The sequence below is a fragment of the Hirundo rustica genome, chromosome 7, assembly GCF_015227805.2.
Source record: "Hirundo rustica isolate bHirRus1 chromosome 7, bHirRus1.pri.v3, whole genome shotgun sequence".
NCBI classification, from domain to species: Eukaryota; Metazoa; Chordata; class Aves; order Passeriformes; family Hirundinidae; genus Hirundo; species Hirundo rustica.
This window is the reverse complement of record NC_053456.1, coordinates 25,297,653-25,319,064: the sequence shown is the minus strand read 5'-3', so window position 1 is coordinate 25,319,064 and position 21,412 is coordinate 25,297,653. Positions and strand designations below refer to the sequence as shown.

At 36.5% G+C, this 21,412-nt stretch overlaps 1 protein-coding gene across 5 annotated transcripts in view; it reads right to left on the bottom strand.

The window, feature by feature from the left end:
* Positions 1-21,412, bottom strand: part of PARD3B (par-3 family cell polarity regulator beta) — a 393,607-nt gene that overhangs the window by 166,596 nt on the left and 205,599 nt on the right. For 3 of the 5 annotated variants that reach the window (XM_058421311.1, XM_058421312.1, XM_058421313.1), the window contains 4 exons: positions 18,195-18,324; positions 12,404-12,503; positions 10,581-10,696; positions 2,908-2,928 (listed from right to left, as the gene is read on the bottom strand). In XM_058421311.1, the coding sequence (XP_058277294.1) occupies positions 2,908-2,928; positions 10,581-10,696; positions 12,404-12,503; positions 18,195-18,324 (367 nt within the window). The remainder of the gene's footprint in view (positions 1-2,907; positions 2,929-10,580; positions 10,697-12,403; positions 12,504-18,194; positions 18,325-21,412) is intronic. The other 2 variants (XM_040069267.1, XM_040069269.1) reach the window with 1 other exon arrangement.

Here is a 21,412-nt window from a genome sequence, read left to right as displayed (position 1 = left end):
ATGATAAAATAAATTGTCAAGTCATACCAAAAATTCCAAAATTTCAAACTTAAACAAACTCTGTATAGTGGCCACTCTAAAAACTTTACATAGAGGGTTATCTGCCATGATACCAGAACCTGCTATTTTCTACCGAGGAGAGAGCAGTACAGGAGTTACTGACACTTAGGAGTGACTTCTGGGAAAATAATAACAGTTTTCTTATATAGCTGCCCCACTTCACATTTAGGGAAGCTTTTACCCTCACAAATCAACATCAAATTTGGGACTGGGATTCACAACTGGAGTCATGAATTGACAAATGAACACTGTATCTTTTCTCTGCTTCTGTGATCTAATTGTCACCTGATTATCAGCAAATTGACACAGTGTAGGGTTTTTATGGGACATAGGTGCTAATAAAGGAAGACTAATTCTGTCTGCAGCATTATGTAGAGATTCTGCTAAGCAAAATGGCAATGAGACTAGTCAAAAGTAGAAGTGCAACCAAAACTCAAGGAAGCTCTGCACACCTTGATCTCTCAACTTTTTTTAGTCCCTGGAAATGATAACTATCAAACTCCTTGCTATGCAGTTAGATCCTATAATGCTAAATGACTGGACAAGGATTTACTATAAGGATAGCTCAAACTCATCTTCCTGCTCCTTCCCCCCAAAGTTCTCTCTAAGCAAAACAACTGTGGAAAACTCTGGTCCTAAAGGTTAGTGTTTTGACAAGTTATGATTGTGTGAAAACAAGGGATTATAATGGAAACTGATCCACAGCCTTAATTACAGCCGTCACTAGTGGCAACAGTATAATGTATGACAATTACTAAAAGCAGTTAATGCTATAGTACATAGGAACTTCAACAAAAAAGACAAAACCCAAGGTTCACAGTATTTTTTAAAAGCTATGCTGATGACTTGGTTTGCCTGGAACTAAGTTTTACATTATTAAAAGGGATAAATCCATTTAACTTAATCATACTTTACACACCAGCCTCACACAAAAAATTAGATTTTAATACTGGAGGGAAAAAAGGAAGAATAAAATGATTAAAAAATGAAAAATAATCTTACCATAATACAAGGTTAGCATTATGAGTTTAAGCACACACATGCACAAAATCTGGGAAATGCGAAAATTAAAGTTCTATATCAAAGTTTGAGCAAAATATGTGTGCACCTCCACAGGGTAGTTTTCATTTCATGGGTTATTATGCTTAGGCAGGGCCTTCTAGGCTGGCCATCTTTCATTAGACTGAACAGAAGTAGCCCAGAAAAGTCCACTGGATAAGAATCCCATTCCTTCCCTTGTTTCCCCTGGAAACAAAGAGAAGACAACAGAAAAAAAGAAAAAAAACCAAAACCCAAACCAGAAAAAGGCTAACAGAAGATAAATACTTTGTATGCCAAGGTTTTAACTAAAACATTCGTAACTAAATATTTCATTTAGGAAGTACATGGGACATCCTGTTCCACAAAATGCCATTTGAAAACATTTCTTTGCACGTTGTTCAAAACTGATACAAATATTCAGTAATGACAAAAATAGTCTTTCTCTAGCTCTTGGCCTTTGAAAAATGGCAAGAACTAGGAGGAAATTTCTTTCCTAAGATTCTACTAGTTTTGGTCTGTCTTTGTAGAAAATCACCTGAAATATTTTAAACAAGGAAAAAGTACCATCTACTCTTAAAACTCAAGTAAAAAGAATCCTAATTATTTTTATATTGCAACATCAAAAAGTAATTACTTTGCAAATAACTGAAACATTTCAGCACAAGAAGATTATACTTGCGTATGCACAAGTAACTATTTTTATGAAGACACTAGAATTACTGTATATTTTTGAGCTAGAATTATTAAATGCATAAAAAATTGAAACTACTTAATTTGGGCACTCCAAAGAAAAAATTCAAACAAAAATCTGGGAAGGATTCATACGAGACAATAAATAGATTCACAAACAAGAAGATATTTCTCCTTAACTTGTGAATCAAATACTTCACATTTTGAAACGTCCCTGGAACCACAGGGATTTCTTAGTTCATGAAGATATTAATGTTTGTCCATAGAAATCACACCACCTCTTTTAAAGTAACATCTATTATTTAGGAACCACATTTTCACCACAGAAACCAGTCATGCATTCACTGTCAGTACTCAAAGTAATTGCTGAAATAAAAGATGAAAGAAATTCTACAGCTACTTAATAAAAATATGGACATTTGGGGGCCTAGCAAGACCACAGATTATGAAAGATGGAATATTACTAAACCAAACAAATCTGCCCAGCTGATAGCAAACAACTGATACTTTTTTAAAAATATGCCAACAACCACTACAGACAGTAAGAAACCCCATTTCTTTATGCCATGAATGATCAGAGTTTTCTAGTATTTCCTGTGGTAATACTCCTCTGGAGTGCTGTTTTGCTTCAAGAAAATAAATAGTATTGTTTAGCAACAGTCAAAGCATCCAAAGTGCCTTGGTGTCCTTCCACATAATGTTTTGACTGGCATTTCTGTGCCCTGCTCAAGGTAGCCATGTCATTTGAATCGCATGACTTCCAATGCTTTTGTACACAACAACCTTCTCTACTTCTCAAAGTTTGTGTCAAATCCAGTCCAGGCTTACACACAGGCCAACAATCTAGTTCCAAACTGTGGTTTAGAGAAGCACAAATCAATACTGTTGCCAGCCGTCATAACCAATTCCCTCCTTCCGCCAGTTCGATTGCTGAACCTTTGCATTACTTTTCCCCAAACCAAAGAGTTACTACCATTCACAACATACAGGGTGCTGCTATTCAACTGAAGCGACTCTTTTGTGAAGCATGAGTTTTGCACATTGACTAAGAGCTGATAAAAATCTTCTAAACATGTGAAAGTCACGTGTGTTTCTGCTGGACAAACTGACACGTACCTTTGAAGACCAGCTGCAGTTCTGCGCTCAGAAAAGAAGCAAACAAGGAATAAAATTACAATTAATGAGGAATAATAATATAAGACACTGAAACACAAAAGAATTTCCTAGAAAAAACAAATTTCCTAACTAATACCTTTGTTACTTAGTAGGAAGCCAAATATAAATTTCTTATTGTACATGAATCAATTCACAAGGGGCGTATTTCTAAACTACATATATATATGATGCTTGCACACTTCCCTAAATCCATCAGTTTCTATGGTATAAACAAATAATAAGAAAGCAAAGCCTCAAATGGGTCACTGCTTTTTTCCTGTTGAACTGTATCCTTACTCAGCCCTTTCATCATAATGAAGACAGTGCATCATCAATTAGTTTTAGTCAGTAATAGTGCCAAGGACATAATTCTCCTGCCAGTTTTATTTTCTGGGTGAAGCATTTCTCCATCTAGGAGCAACATAAATCACTTGGAGAAATGGTGTCAATTGCTGTCTCACAACCACCACTTAGAAAATGCTGCTTCCTCTTCTAGGTTTGCCCTGAAGCGCTACATACAAAGGCTAAAATCTACAGTGGCAAAAAAGTGCGTGTATCAGGAAGGGTAAACTTGCACTGGCTTAAAGTATTTTTGTTCAGTAATTCCCTCTCCCCACCTTTCTTCCACATAAGGGCATTTGTTCTGGGTGACCTAGATATCCACCAGCTACTCACTCTTGAAGGTTTACGAGTCCTTAATAGATTTCTGCTCATCTTAGTGTTGAAAAGCACAGACTACCAAAAAACTTGCACAAGGGCCAAGGAAAAATTATACTTATGAAGTAGAAAATAACAAAGAGAGGTAAACCTTTTCCAAAATGGCATCTAACACAACATTTGGGATGCCTTGTTCAGCACTTTCAAAGACAGGAATAAATCACATCCAAACCATGATTCTGGATTCTTTTTCTCTCCTGTACAAGGTTTTCTCTAATTAGATTTTTCAGAACAACTTTGTTAGAAGTGATTTAATACTTCAATTCAATTGTATTCGGAGAAGATCCCCAAGGGATACATCTTGTGTGTCAGCACATGAGAATGAAAATGCTTAAGCTTGCATTTGCTAGTACTACTACTTGTTGAAGAACCAGCACCACAGTTGAGGCTGTCCACTGGGCACATTTAGCTTTAAATGGAAGTTTTTCCTTCTGGCAGAAAAACCCATTGTTTTACAATTTCCTAGCCAGCATGATACAAATTTCTTCACTTTCTTGTAGTGCCATAACTACTCCTTCTTGAAGGTTACACTGTTAATTGAGGCCATCACGGCTTCTTTTACACTTTTGTTGTCTTTTCTAATCCTCTCTCACCTCTGTTCCAGAGAAACCATACTAGGCTAAAACTCCCCCGCTGCACGTCTTCTGCATGTCATTAACACTTCTTCCAAATTCCTAGGGTTAAGCTACAAGTTCCTAATGTAATCTGTCACTCACTGATTGAAAACATTGATAGGGAACAGATTTAAGACAAAGTTTAGACAATGTGTTTATACCAGTGTTCTTAAAAGTTACTTCATTATCATCTTTACTTTCTTTCTTATAGTAGCTATATATTAACTTAATTGTTATTATCTCCCCCTAACACTTTAATAATCTAACTGCATTAACAGATCCACTCAAACTTAACACTAAAGCAGCATAAAAAAATACCACCTCTAACATGTGTTACCATGTTCTCAGCTGTGTCACCATCACAACTTGTACAACACTCTCAGTCTGCTCCACAACAAACTTCCTTGAGTCCTAGAGGATTTCTACAATACCAGTTGTCCAAACAGTTGATACGCTCTTTTGCCCATTTCTGCCTTTAAGCCACAACTCACTGCCCCTTCAACTTCACCGATTTGCTTTAAAACTGAGTAACAAAATGAGCCTTTTTAAAAGCCTCTCTTTTCATACAGAAAGAACTAAATTCAGTTAACAGTGTCCCTATCACTTAAGAAACTATTTTGTTTCATTCCTGACTTAGAGATCACACAAACAGAAATTTGAAAGTCATTAAAACTACGAAAATGGCATTGTGTTAATTTGTAAAAATTGATTCTGCAGAGAGCCTCAGAAAATGCACATCTAATCTGACAGTACTAGAAAGCTACTCATGACGTAAGTTAGAATGTTAAAATCTCTTTTGGCCCTTGATACCAAAGATAATCACAGCCATAAGCGATATAGGTTTTCCTTAATAATGTTTTTGTTTTTGAAAAGTCTTTCTCTTCCAAAGATGATTTTTAAATTTCTGTTGTAAGCCAGTAATATTGAAAAGACGCTTAAAATTCTGATTCGTCTTCTCCATTTCCTCATTGATGCTCTAACAAACCTAACTAGCTCCTAAATGCAGTTCCAAAATTGGTTTTAAGTCAAAGCAAACAAATAAATGTATTCCATACATAAAACATGGTTAACAAAACAATGACTTTAAAAAACCAAACTACTTTTTGTGCCATTAATACCGTAACTCTCACTAGGGACCTCCCAAATGTATTCTTTTAATTGTATCATCTGAATCCAAACATTGCTTGAAAGACCGATCTTCATTAGCTCTGTCTGGTCCTCATTTGCCTATGTTTTGAGATATTTATTTCGTTTACAGAAATTACACTCAGAGTAACAATAATCTGCTTCAGAGCAAACCATGAAGCAGCTAATAGCATCCTGATTGCATTTTCCACATCCTTCTGGATATGGGACACGGGTTTCCCTTTGTTTTGAGGCATTTTAAAACTATGGACTGTAACTGAATGCATCCCTTAACTAATAAAGAAATTAGCATTTAGTTAAATACTGGCTTCCTTGCAGAATACTCCATACCTGACACCTTGCACATTTACTTGCTAATTATTCTTAAATAAGTAAGTTGACTGATATTTTCATAAATATGCCCCAAGGTTAAGGGACTCCAAGTATGTCTAATGATGTTTCAGCAAACAATATTTCACTCACATTTCAAATCAAGTAAAGGACGTCTCCGTTTCTTCAGGCTATAGAGCTTAATCAGTTAAAATTTATGGGGTTTAGCCTTTGATGGGGAAAAGAAGAGGGAATTAAGCAGCACCTTGGGATAGTGGTCACGGGTTATTATACCAACATCCTCAAATATGAATCTACACAGTTCTTCGCCTGAATTGATACACAAGAAAATTGCTATATATTCATATGATTCAATTTCATGTTGCTTCAGGTTAAAACAAGCCACGCTTTCATGTGTTTGCATACTATTCCCATGGCTGTAGTTTTTACAGTACATTTATGCACAGCCTAAATCACTCCTGTGCATAAAGATATATGGAAAGTAAGGGTGCTGGAGATAGATAATAAGACACCTTCTTTCTTTTCGTTTTTATAGAGCACACTGATTTACACTTTCTAATGCAACATTAAAAAACAATTTCACATTAACATTACAGAAATTACCTTTTAACATAGTTAAAAGAAAAAAACACTATTGAAAATGTATTCTGACAAAATATTATATAGAAGTTCTTCTCTAGAGAACTGTGGTAATGTAAAGGAAAATGTGTGTGTATAGAAGACTGTTAAAAGAAAGGGTAAATATCATTCCAATGACCTATTTAGAAGCCATTGATTTCTTAATTTTCAATCTGCTGTTAAGTTCCAAAAAAAGTGTTCCAGTCCTGTGTGGAGGGGAAACACAACATTCATTTCCACCATCTTTGATTTTGTTTTCCTTATTTTTAATACTATGCTCTAAGCACAAGTCCAAACTTCACGTGCAGCGCAACTCTGGTCAGTACAATGTCAGACTTCGGCACTGTATAAATTCTTGAAGTCACAGTTATAAGGGAGATCTTTGCTTTGCTAACAGATGGATGACCATGGCTGAGGAACAAACGAAAAAATGCAACTGAGAAGATGTGTCAGGTGCCAGGATCAGCAGAAGAAAACAGGGGGCTGTGCTCTTTTTATCACCACCAGTTCAAAATAAAAGCAGGCAAGGTAAAGAAGTATCTACCATAAGACACAGGACATGAACTCTGCCAGTGATCCAGAAAGTGCTGTCATTATCTCAACATAGCAGCAGGGAAGAACATTAAGACTTATAGCTGACATGGAACTAATCTGTAGCCTATTACTCTGAATGAAGCTGTAAATTTTGAGAAGCATTTGATCTCTGTGGAAATGACAGATGCTAAAACAGGGAACCAGTCACCCTGCCCCCATACACTCCACAAGGACATCTGTACAGATGAGGCAAGTTCTGCTCACGTCTGCAAACCCAAAATTTATCATTACCACTACATGTGATTTTTTTATATTTTTTTTTAATTTCTACAACAGTAACTCAATAACATATGCCACTGATTTTTATTTTATTTTTTAAAGTAGGTTCAAGCAAAAACTGGAAAGAAACGGAGTTCTTGAAATACACCAACTTCGGGCAACACTACTTCTGGGTTCGTGCTGTCTGTGAATTTGGCAGTTAAGACTCGTGTCAGTCCACAGGACTCATGGCATGATGGCCTAAACAAGCAGGTGGCAGTGGTTCACACCTCTGCTCCTGTCCAGCTGCCCAGACAACAGTCCTGACATGCACCAAGAGTCAATAAACTAAACTCCAGCTGCCCCACTGGCAAGTAACCTACAGCTGGATGTGCCAAGTTTCTTCCACTGCAGGGTTTGCTCTGGAGAGTGACAACAACAAATTGATGCACACTGAACACTTTTTCATCACCCATCCTTATTACCTCATATTATTCACTGAGGATATTAATTGATAGAAATTATTATTTTGTAAATAGCTATGACTAGAAAGCAGATTAAGCACTCAAAGGTGGTTTCTGGATCTAAATATATGTAAACCTGAAAAGATTAACATCGATGTTGAATGAGTTTCCATTGTGAACCTGTGCAATTATAGACTAATCTTAACAGATTTGCCTTTTATATATACATCAGCCCTCATCAAAGCCAGGAAGACCCTTACTAAATCATTTCACTAGCTACCTAATTTAACGAATTTATTATTTTCACATAAGGTTCACAATCCATAGTAATATCTGGATTTTCTTCTGTTTAAAATATTAGCCACCTTCTATGATCCTTTGGATGGCGATGCCATTAAGCAATCCTGGCATTTGTTACCTTGTAATTAGGCAATGGGTGCATTATACACATTTCAAGGTGAAGTAGAATGTTTCCTGAGTGAGTAGGAGTACAGATTTCACATTTATGCCCTGTATTAGATCAATTCTGTTGTCTGCTAAATTCTTGATTGTCATTCTGGGTCTCTAGAGCCAATCTCTGGCTGATTTCACAGATGTGTGGAGACATGATTCAGAGGGACTTGGTTTAAAAAGAAAAACTGCATGTAAATCACATGTTCTAAGGTCTCTGAGCTCTCCTCCTGGACTCCTGTTCTGTGTTTTTTTTCTGTTCATCTTGTCAGATTTATTTTTGAGGGGGCTGGCAGAATTTGAGAACAAAAGAAAAGCAGTAAGTGGACAGCATGCCATGACTACTGGAAAAATAGGTCCTAGAGCTTTTCAGAGATAGGACATCTTCCCTTTGTCACCAAATTTGCTGGAAGATGACTTCCCTCTTCCCTTTTTTTTTTTTTCCCAGCAGTGCACTGATATCGATAATGGGTACACAGCTGCATTTTGGGGTGAGAAGTTACTGTTGGTCATGACTGCAGTTAAGTAAGAAACAAACAAAAAACCCCTAAGAAATAACTTTGCTTTCCCAAAGCATTATATGAATGCTCCATTTGGAAGCACATTTTTATATACCAAACTTTTGGGATTTTTATTTGCATTTGAAGCATTTTATACTGCAGTTACTTCACTTGAGATTTTCATGTTTCTGTTCTGTTTCCTCTTTCAGACACTAGCTTCTGCTTAAAATCTTTCAAAAGGTGGAAAGCCAAACGTGGTACTTCACTGCTTGCTACAGAGTGACTGTAAAAGGTCCCAGCTTTCATCTTCCTCAGTTTCATTATTTGCCAAGCTATGTGCAAGGAATTTTACTTCACCTATTGTTACTTGCAAAATAAAATGGCGCAGATCTATCATAGTCCCTCCAGTTCCTTACATGAGTGTCTCAAGGAGATTTACCTTCACATATCCACATATCCTCTTTAGCTCTTACTTTTATAACACAAGAGGACTTTTCAACAGCTATCTTCTACAGGCAACAATTTTTGAACATTCTAAATAATAATATGCTCTCACACACGCTCCCATGGCCTAATTTTACACTGGTGCTCATGAGCATTCTTCCCTGGAACTTCTGCGGGAGCTGGAAGCAAACCTTGCTAAAAGAAGGCTCAGTAAAGTTGAACATTCATTTTTCTAGTAGACTACATACAACATGTGTTTTGACTCAAGTCTGTAAACTCCATCATTCTTGAGGAGCATTTTCATTCTTTAAAAAATATCTAATCCATTACTCTTCATCAAAACAGTGGAACAGAAGAGCAAAATTGACCTATTTTGTCTGGTCATGCATATTCTGCCTTAAGACCTTTCTTCAATTAATTCATATCCATTCATACACATTTCATGCATTAATAACCGTCTGGCTTTCCTTATATGCCATTAGAGGAGTACACACATTTAATGTTACTTCAAAATATCCTGTTAAGATGACAATAAAAATCAACAATACAAAACCTAAGATCAGTCTGCAACATATCATGGGAAAAAAAACCTGCAAGATAACAAAAAGCTACCTTGAAACTATGTATGAAATTAATCACTATTAATGGTGTACCAAATCTGATCCAACAAACCACACAAATCTATTATTAAAGATATCCTAATGGTAGTCCTCAAAGTTTCCCCATCAACACTGGAATTCAAAAAAGAAAAAAAGAAGGAAAAAAGAAACAAACCCACAAACCCAAACAACAGATAAAGACTGAGTGTGGCCAAGAATTAAAAGGAAAATCTTATTTGGTTTTCTTTGAGACTTAACAAGCTTTCTTGAACCCTGATTAATATGGCTTGGTTTTCAGCTGCAATAACCCTTCAATCTTCCACCTGCAAATGCTTTCCCAGCATTGAAAGAGCCTTTCACTTTCTACTTCAGCCCCCTAAAAGATTTCCTGCACAGCACTGATGGGTAGAGAACCATAACCTTACACTCTTCAAGCATTTATAAAGATCTACTGCAACACTTCAATTTCCTGTGTTTGTCATTGTCAATGAAGAAATAAACAACTTGTGTTAGGAATGTTAGCCTTTGTCCAGTGTAGTTTTACAATCATTTATATTCTATGAAAGAAATTACTTTCATGATTGCTGGTTTTGCTTTATATTTGAGACATACAAAACTTGTATAGCAATTCTTTCCACTCATTTTTCCATCATTTCCCCTCTTCCTCAGCTAGGATTTCAATACAATGGGCCTTTACCAAAAAAAAACCCCATCACAAAACAAACAAAAACTCAAACAAAACCAAACAAAACCGAACAAAAACCCAACAAACTCTCTCCAGAAAAAAGGGTATTTGCAAATAGCTGCTAGAGGAGGCTGACCATTGTGCCCATCACTGTAGCTCCTCTGCAGATCTTATTCCCTGATGTTAGTGTTAAAGAAACAAAAGCAACAAACAGAGATGGTGCAGATGGGCTGAGGCTAAAAAGCTGACCTATGTGTCACGCTGGCCCTTCTTACCCAGGTCCATGCTTTTTGAGGCTTTCAGATTAATTGATTCAGACTGCTTGGCTGGTGTCAAAGACCTGAAGTTGATGCGCTGATCTGTTAAATGTGCTGCTGAATTTATGATAGGGCTGTAGGGAGAAAAAAAAAAAAAAGTTATGTAAAATATTAAGGTACCAGTTCAAACCATGAGTGAACTAATTAGAGAATGCACAAATACACATGTGTTTCTTCCTCCAGTTGCTTACAGCATGCATTTTTTAAAAATCAGATATTGATCCTCAATTTCCTTTTCTGAGACTTAACACTTTCAGTGACCTGGTTTCTCATTACAGACAGAAATATAAATGATTGGTAATAACTACCCTTTAATTTTGCCAGTTTTATCTAACTACTGCATTTCCAAATAACATGCTACAGAGCGTTGGAGAAATAGTGGCAACATACCTGGATCAATCCTACTTCATCTGCTAATATAAAATTATTTTATAGCCTTGCACCACTTACACAGAGGCTGGAGGTCTTATGGAGCATGCTATGACCGAAGAATTACCAGGGTATTGTGTTTGGTTGCTCTGACTGTTATTTTGTTTTGGTATTTTTTTTCATTCTTTTATTTTAAGGCAACTTTCTAAACATTTCAAAATTGCACCTGAGTGAAACTCCAAGTAACTTTCAGCTCAAAATGCAACACCTCAATGCAATCTGAAATCTTACATGTCTCTTTCAACTGCAGTTGAGACTGTAATGCTGAATTGCATTGATCTGTGTAGACTGGTTTATCGTGTCATACATACCTGCCTGGGAGACCAGAAATAACAAAATTATTCTAGCGTAATTACTCTGTGTTAGTGAAAAGAAAATACTTATAAAAGTCTTGTATGAAGCATTCAAGGCATCCTTAATAAAACATATCCTCACTTTGATACTACATGTGACCAATCATTTAGTGGTAGTTTTTACTCACACCCATGCACACAAGGACAGACACATGGATAAATTTATTAGCTGAAATGCATACTTTCTTAATATTATTGCAGTAGATGCATGGCTATCAAAACTGAACACCCAGCAAATAAGGAAGCAATGTTCAACGGTGCATTTCAGCACCATCATCAGGACTGGTTGCATTCCTCACCCTCAGGAGAGGTTGAAACTACTCCTTTGGTTTGAATCCTGTACTACTTGAGACAGAGAGAGTCTGAGCCATCATGAACTTCAACATGTTTGCATTTTTTCCTGCACCTCCAAACTTCTACATTTACTAAGGAAATTGAAGCTTATAGCTGCTATCAAGCATGTCAGGCTTTGAAAAAGCATCTGAAAATTCTACCCAATACCTTTGCAACTGGTAATGCGTTCATTAATTTTTCTCCTACACATTTCAATTGTTCAGACTTACTGAAAATTCATTTTGCAATCTCAAGAATATCTTTGTGTGACGTAAGGAGATTCAGCTTCTCACAAACTGTGTTTGGTTTGGACATTTAAAGCTTTAAGAGATTTCACACTGCATTTACACATTGCACCCGCAGCACAGTTTTAAATTAGCTTTTTTTTTAATTGGGATTATGCTTTTGGATTTTTTTTGTTTCACTGAACACAAGACAGGTATCATCTATCATGGATAGCAGGCATACTGCAGCTTATGTACAATTGAAATGAGCAACACACAATGCTAAAATAAGATTCGCAGCTTATGTTGGAAGACCTTCCTGGTGACTAAAGAAACTGGTAAAAAAAAAAAAAAAAGGTGGTTTCATAATCAATTAGAACTATTATCACAACCACTAGTGAGCAATTAGCACTGTAACTATTAAGAAGAGCTGAAGTCCAACCTGTGATTATAATCCTCATTCAGCAGATCCTCACTAGGGTGTGGTGGGAGAGGTGGAGGAGTTTCATTTTCACCATTGCCACGATCAGAAACTGGAAACTCTGAAACAAAAATCAGAAAGGGGTTAAATGACCTGCAGAAACAACTGCATTACACCAGTTCACTGACTGATGACTGGAAGGCCTCAAGCAATGCTGAAGTAAATCACAAATTATTCAAATCCCTAAACTAACTAAACTAGAATTAAAATCACACCAAGCAGAAAATACACCCCTTGGGATTTTCCTGAAGAGCTGATTTTCAGATTTGCATATATATAATTAAAGGTAAATATAGGGAAACTTTGTACTTATAGTAAAGTTGAGTGCAAGGCACTAATTGCTTTACTCCATTTTAGTGGAGTGCTTTACTCCATTTTTAATTTCTCCATAGCTGCATTCAAAGTGATTGTAGGTTCATGATTTCAGTCCCTTTGATGGGGAGCATTTATCACCCTTCATGTACAGAAAACCACATTCTCAGCAAAGAGCTCAGAAGGAGAAAAATTTCTGTTATCCTATAGCAAGACAACAAAGAGGCATTTCTTAATTACAGTCTTCACTTTCCTACCATTACTGTAACTCCTTCTTTACCTTTACAAACAGCATCCAGTTAACACAGGAAAAATTACTTTTTACAAGACAAATATGAACGACTCAAACCATTCACTGGTTTGCTAAGCAACAACATTTAAATACCTGCAATATTTAGTAAGACTGCTGTGCTCACTGTAGGCCAGTTCATTACTGTCCTATAAATTCACTTCCCAACACAAAGGTATCATCTTAGAAAAAGTCCCTGCATTTTTCAATGTCAAATATGTCTTCACCCCTCCGAAACTTAACAGGAAACATGGACACTTCCTTGGGTTTCAATGGCAGGTAAGCAATCTAACAGTATGACATGCCACACTTTAACCTGACCTGTTCTGTTGCAAGGAAAGTTGGCTTTTTGTACAATCCTGTCTAAAAGCACTAACCTAACCTGAGAGAAAAAGGATTGGCAAGGAGGGATCAAAGAAGACAGCAACAGATTATAGTGATTTGATAAGAGTACTCATATAACAAACAAACAAAAAATACTGGGAAAAAAATTTCAACAAAAAACTCTCCCAAATAAACAAACAAAAAAACAACCCCCACAAACCCACACTATTGACTCAGGAATCCGATAATATTCCTATTGGCTGGATAGCCTCCTAAAGATGAGAATAAGAAAAAATAGCTCAAACCCTCTATCTGAGGAAAATTGTGAGCATCATCAAAAGAAAGTGAGGATGAGCAGATGAGGAGAAAAGCTTCAATGAGACCTTAAAAAATGACTGCCAGGGTGACGTAAAATACAGGTATGCTCCCTTAAACACACACACGAGCTTCTTACACCGTGATCCCCATTCTTCCAGGTTTGAACATAAGTACAGGAAACAAATGAGAAGTAAAAGGCAAGTTCTCACAGGAAAAAGAACTTAGAACAAAAGAGGAACTTGTACTGTTCCATGTGATACCAAATGTAACTGCCAAAAGGAAGGAGACTTCATAAAGTTCTGCAAAAAGGCTGCAGGACATTAGTAAGAAATGCAGGTGACTGTCAGAGACTGCAAAGTGATGAACATGGAAGTAGGATAAAACTCCTGAGACTTACATAAGGGCTCTTACAGCTCTGATCAGTACAGGAGATGTGCACTGGATTGTTCTTTCAACATATGCTTAGTGAAGTCAAAGGGAGGCAGTAATTTACAAATGCAAAAAAGTCCAAACACTCCAACTAGAACTCAGTAGTTAATGGTGTGCCGCATTTTTAAATAGTGTCTAAGGTTTCATTCCTCCTATCTGAAAAATGACGTAATACAATTCAGAAGCACAATGAAAAGGTAGCAAGGATAGTTGCACACAGGTATGAACACTCCTACAAGGACCACAGATTAGGATTCTTTCGTTTAGAGAAAGAAGAAATAAAAGGAGATACAAGAAGAGTCTATGAAATTGTAGAAGCTATGCAGATGTGAAAAGGAAGCTCTCACTCTCTCAGGCGCAGTAACAAGAAGGTAACCAGTTCCTCCTAGGTGTGCAATCATCAAGTAGCACACCTAGGACAAACACAAAGTAGCATTTTTCACAGAATTCGCTGCCATGAAGATACTTTGGAAACAAATTTTAAGAAAAGATTAAGAAATGTACCAAAACTTGCAGATGTATCCATGGCACAATGGTCCAGATAGAACCTTTGAATTAGTAAGACCCTAAACCATTGATTATAAAAAGTAGGAAAGAGTTGCCTGACGGAAAAAAAAATTTAACCTCCTCCCCGCCCCTCCCCCAAAAAATAAAAAAAACCCACCAAAAACAAACAAACCAACCAACCAAAAAAACCCCAACACAACAGAAAAAGAAAAAAGCCCTAAAACCCCCTCCAAACCCACAAAAAGCCAAACAAACTAAAAAATACCCAGAACCACTTACACTGTTGTTAGCCTTTCTAGCCATGGCAAGTGACTGAGCATATCATGCAGTTATACTAACTTAGATTCACAGTAATTGCTACATCATTTCACCAAGACTGTTTGATCATGGGTTACCACTGGTATTTTTCTTACAGTAACAAAACGGTACACAGAAAAACGCCAGACTTCCTCAGTGAATCAGAAATGATCACAAGGGATTACAGCTCCCAGTAAAATGGGAGCAGGAGCCAGAGCATAAGAGAATTTAACCTAAGGGGCAGTCACTGGCTCCATGTTCAAGACCTCAGGAAATGACCTTAAGAGATCCAGATAAATCTAAGCACTGAACAAAATGTATTGAATTTTCAGATATTAAACAGACTAAGAGAGTAAAAAAGAGTAACTCAGGCAGAGTAAAAATTAAGTCTGTCTATAAGAGATATGCAACATTTACAAGGAAAATCTAAATAATTGAATTTTTCACTTCTTAATTTTTTATCTTGATGTTACTACATATTTATAAAAACAGGTGTTTGTACAACCATGAGGATTCAGCAGCCTCTGGTAGCAGAGAAAGTTTGATTATTTTACTGCTTAACAGAGAGATGACGGTATTTTCCCTATAACTATTTATAATATAGGGTTATAAGAAATATATCAGAACCTCTAATGAAACACATTCCAGTAATCTTTCAACATCAGAAGTGTAAAGCTGCTGGCACTAAAGTATCAATTCTCAAAGAGATTGTTCTAAGAAGCACCGTGCAACAGCTTGGCAGCAAAAGAACGGAGGACCTGAAGGCAGCGTTATTCATGCAAAAATAGAACAAACACTGACATTTCAATATTAGATCACTATCCCCTCCCCCTTTACTTAAATATCCACAGGCAAGACAAAATTTAATGCTTTGGCTATAAGCGCTTTTCCCCAGACATTAGTTTTTCTTGCTCATGTATAATAAAAAAGACTCTTAAAACAGACAGCAATATTAGCAGGCCAAGCTTCAGTGTATTTTTGCTGAGCTTTTATAAGTCTTTTATTGGTAGGAGCAGTGAATGGTACTGGAAATAACTTATTAGAAAACATTAATTAAGAAAGTGACATTTTATGAAACAACATAGCTCTTACATTAAATTCTTACATCAGATCCCATATTATGTTAAAAATCTCTCCTGTGTTTTATTATTCTTTGCAAAAATGTACCAACCGCACTTGTACGTTCAGGATGCAGATAGCACACTGTGAGCATGTATAAGGATCTGTTCCCACCTGACACAAGAAGCTCTCTAGGTCTGTGACTCATGCCCCTAAACAGACACACTACCTGAAGTTCATAGCTGAGATAAAAGAGGGTTGTGCACAAGCAAAGTGTTTCACCCTTACAGATGCCTTGAAACACTGATGACATAATTTTTTAAGAATCAATGCAAAAAAAAATTTAAACCAGTGATGCGAGGAAATAGGTGACAGGCTCATATGGAAAGCACAATGAGTATTAGATCAATAATAACTAATACTATGATTTCAAAATAAGAAAAATATTTCTGCAATGTGTGACATTAGTGTAAGCACAAATTGTCTCTCACCAAATCAATTTCTTATCAGAGCCGTCCCACAGCCCTCCAGCTGCAAGTGCCTGCACAGTTTTCCACTAAGATCACTGAAATTTTACTCATCAAATGCCAAATCTTCAACACAAATTGCAATAAAATGATATCTTGAGTAAGTGGTAGCAAAATCTTTGTCATCTCTTGTCCACTGTCTCCAATTCCAATCACATCCCAGGCCACAGCTGTGAGCACCCAGCCATGCCAAACCCTCCCTTGCGCCAGCAGCACTCCAAAGCTTCCTTTTCACATCCAACACATTCTCTTCTGAGACCATCACTTTCTTCTGCTATAATGCCTTCTTACCATAATTCTTTAATTAAAACGATGCCTACTTAAGATAATTTTATAACTGAGGTGAAAGCTAGCCTTTCTGATTTTTGGATCGCAGTTGAAGAATCCTTATCTGAAAGTACAACTCTTCCACATTCTTCGTTTTGAATTTAAGTGACAGGTTAGCAGTTGCCATTCACATGCATCTATGGCTTCAGAGCACTTGATTTTATGGTTTTTTAGGAAGCATTTAAAGGTATTTGCTGCTTTCTGATATTTCTTTGGTAATGCCTAAGTCTATAGGGCAGGCTAGCTCCAAGGATTGGACCCTTTTCTTACAGAGTGAGCATAAATTCCATAAAAGAGAAACGCAAGGTAGATCTAAACAAAAGGACCTGATCTCTGAGTATTTACAATGCTTCAGACTATACCTAATTCTTTGCCTGGAGTCACACTGTCAAAATATTTAAGTCAACACAAATAAGTTATCCCTAAATTCTGTGGGAGTTTCTCTTGAATTTTACAGATAAGGTCTCTTTGGTTTTGATTAAAAGTACCCCGCACAGCCATCACAGCAGCCTATGAAATTACTTTTTGCAGGCTACCATGATTCCACAGTTGTCTAGGAAAGTGGGAAAAATCATGCATAATTCAACTACATCAAAGAAAATCTTTTTTTTCCTACTGAAAAGTATTTAGCTATGTGCTTGGCTTGAAGAATGAGAGCACGCTTAAAAGGACAGGGGTCAAGACCATCTCAAATACTTAAACTTTTCAAATAACTAGTACCTTGCTGAGTCAGGAGCACATTGAACAGATAGTACAGTTTGCCATCAGAAATGAAAAAAGACGGGAAAAGAAGTGGCCTTAAATGCTCTCACTTGTATGCTTCCATATGCTCGCACATGTAGGTTTTCTTTGCACAATTTACACAATTACCTAATTCTTTTTAATGAGTTCATTAATATAATTCCAGTTTGTAAATTAGGGGAATGTTTCTAACCCTTGAACAAATTTTACCTTAAAGTCTAAAATAAGCAAGTTCACTTTTCAAGCATCATGTTTTAGTATAAATTAATTAAGCTTATAATAACCTAGGACAATCTAAAAATTAAATGTAAAAATCATTGCGCTCATTAAAGATATATAGAAAATAAACATTTTGACAACATATATTTTGCACTCATCATTTGTTTTTTATCCAGCCTTACGTGTTGGGGCAGCGAGCTAGAAACTGTTACTTAAACTGGAATTTGTGCCAGGAATCTCATTCACAACTTCTGAGTCAGCTCTCCCACCCTCGCTGGATCTTCAAGCCTCAAAGTAACATAGTGTGCACTTACTCTAATTAACTGCTTTTGGTGGCTGTGGATTTCAGGAAACAAAACCACAAAGCACTTTCTCAGCACAGAGAAGGATATGCAGAGACTACCTTTTATTCCTTCCTGAGGACTGCATGTTACAAATTGCTGGAGAATGGTATCGTTGCGGCGGGAAGCGGCTGCGAAGTTATGACTCCTGTCAAAGGCTGATTTTTGAAAGACTCCCTGGTCTGAGCGCTCCTAAGGGAAAAACAGAACCACACATTGCAACACAAAATTTACATATTCAACAACACAGAAGAGCATCCATCACCGCCGACAGTGCGTGGACACAGTGTGCTATAACGTGTTCACTGTATTTTGCCTCCTCTCAAACGACAAACTTGAGAGAGCTCTTCAAAATTGCGGTCTGGTTTCGCTGACCATGAAATAAGAACATCCAAGCAATAACAACCATTAAGAATGATGCACAAAGAAGATTTTTTTTTTTTTTTTTTTTTTTTTTTATGACCCACAACTGGCTTCATTCAAATTCTCCATCTGGGAGGGCAGCTTGTGACATTGTCAACACAAGAACACGGGCAATGCCAATGGTATTTTTCTGCCAGCCAGCTGGTTTCCTTCTCCCCGAGACTGAGTGCATATGTTCTGATGATCACACACTAGAACAGCTTTGCAAGTAAGGAGTTACACCAAACTCCCAAACGCAGGTCTTCTGGCTAGCAACTAAACAAACTCCTGTCACACCTCCAGTCAGCTTTTCTTTTGAGACATTTCCTACCCCCCCCCCCCACCCCATACATGCCATAGTGCCTAATTTATTCTCCTGAGCAGTTGTTCAAAGGAAAAAAGTTGGGGAAAAAAAAAATTTAAAAAATCACAGTTTCTAAATCTGGGACAGACCCAGAAAGACATTTCTGTAGTCATTATCCAGGGAAAACCAAAAACCCACACAGGGGAAATATTATGGCTAGTTTTCAACGCAACCTTTATATTTTCTGTGATTTTATATCTGTTTATCTGAAGCAGGATCCAACTGGCTTCTATTTTTAAACTGCATGTTCATTATGTCAACAAATGTTATACTAAATATACATTTTTTTAAAATTCCACAATTACATCTACAGAAGAAACGCGTGTATCTAACCCACGTAATTTATTTTTAAAACGATGCAAGAGATTTGATGTATTGGCAAGTGATTGCCTGCAAACCAAGACATAAGGAAGGACAGCATGCTACACCTCCTTGCAACCTGTTTTTCAAGCTTAATAATAAAAATAAAATAACGTAACTTAATAAAAATAAAATTGTAATAAAACAGTGGTAGAATAAATACAATGAAAATAAGCATAATAAAATGGAAAAATTGCACCTCAGAACACAAATCAGTGTTGGGATGCTCATGGTGACAATATGGCTACAAATCTAAGCTTAGTGGACAGACAGCACGTGTAACATTTTCTTTTTCTCAGTGCAGAACCAGCCATTTGAAAAGGTTATTTTCAACCTCCACAGAGTAACACATACACACCACACAGGCACTGACAGTAGTGTTTCCTCTTGGAACTGGAGTCTTTAGTTTAGGTAAGCTTCCTTAGGTTGTAAAGTCCACATTTACTGTTTTTTCAAACTATCCACTGGAGACACAGTGGGATGAGGAGCCTTGAATTAACGGCAACAACAAATCTGCTTTTCCAGCTCTTTGATAAATGACACAATCGATATCCCAACAACTGATCAGTAACCAACCTAATTCAAGTATTCAGCTTATAAAACATAGCTGTCATGGAAGACCTCCATTAGTGTCCTGCCCAATAAAAGCAATAATGCATTTCTAAACATATTCTTCTCCTGCCAAGCTGATATGCAGTGCTCAGCTAGCTGTTTTGGGGAAAGGAAAGAATGGGCACCAACCCATTTCTGCTACGGTCTCCAGACTCAAATGGAATTACAATTGAACGCAAAGACTACCCTATAAAAATTAATTCCTGTCTAAAATGAATTTGATTCAATCAAGACCTCATTATGCATTCTTCATAGGGCATGAGTCAAGACTATTTACCTCCTTCATACATCTGGATAATACTCAAAACTCTACACTTAACTATAAAAAGCAGCCTCATACTTTTACTAGGTTAATCTGATGTTTGATTGGAAGCTTTTTAAAAAGAAATAGCTTTAGTTATAAAGAAAACTTGCAGGACTGAACTTTCTTTAATAGAGAGCTATCTTATATCCCAAAAATGCAAAATAAATGTAACATATACTCCATAATTTTTCCTTACAACAGGATGCCGTCACATATAAAAGGAAAGCAAAAATGTGTTTTCCACTAACCTATTCCAGAACTGCTAATGGATACTCTTCTTATTTTCCTGGCACAATTGACATCAAGAGGCTTTTCCAAAGTGTCCTCCCAACAAAATAAGAGCATAATATTTGGGAAATTATATATTTCTAAATCCATTTCTCAATCAATAAATGAAGGTAGTAAATTAAGTAGAAAATTATCAGAAAAATATTTAAGAGTCAATTAAATGACAAGACACCTGCATCCTCTTCCTCCCTCTGGAATTTTATGCAAATACACCCACAAACATGATTGTTTGTAACATTTTAAAATGTTCCAGTAATGCTCATTAAATAAGAAGCTTGAAATATCTTGGAATTAAATAATGAGATTTATTACAACCTTTTACACCCCAAATCTTTCATTTTAAAGAACTCTAAAGGTATTTAAAACTGCTTAGAATATTTGCTCAAGGGTTAGAATTAAAACTGGGGTGAATAGGGAAGGCAGACAGTATACATGTACATTATCTACATTAAGATGAGAAAAGAGTGTGTATACGTGCATGCATGCATAAATGAAAGACGGAGCAAGGGAGATCATAAAACCAATCTTTTTCAAAATAAGAAGTGACTGGCAATCATCCATTTATATGATGTCTAGAAAACATAATATTTAAAAATGTCTTTATTTTCTCATTTTGTTACCTTAAATAGATTCTGTGTTAATCAACTCAGAAACCCATCTTGAAGGAAACTTCATCTGACTAGGAAAAGTAAAATATTTAATTCCTTGAAGGTCAGAACAAAAACCTAATAAAAAGGCAGGTCCAGAAAAACACACTCAGAAAAAAAAAAAAAAATTAAGTACTAATGAAAAAGAAAAGCAAGAGTAAAGTAAAATCCTAGTCACTCTAAGATACTCAGGTGTCTGATTATGACAATGAATGAAATCAGAGTAATTTAAATTGCCTGTATCCCAGCAATTGCCTTGAGGAGGTAGCAGACAGTCAAAACGACATCAATATATTAATCCTA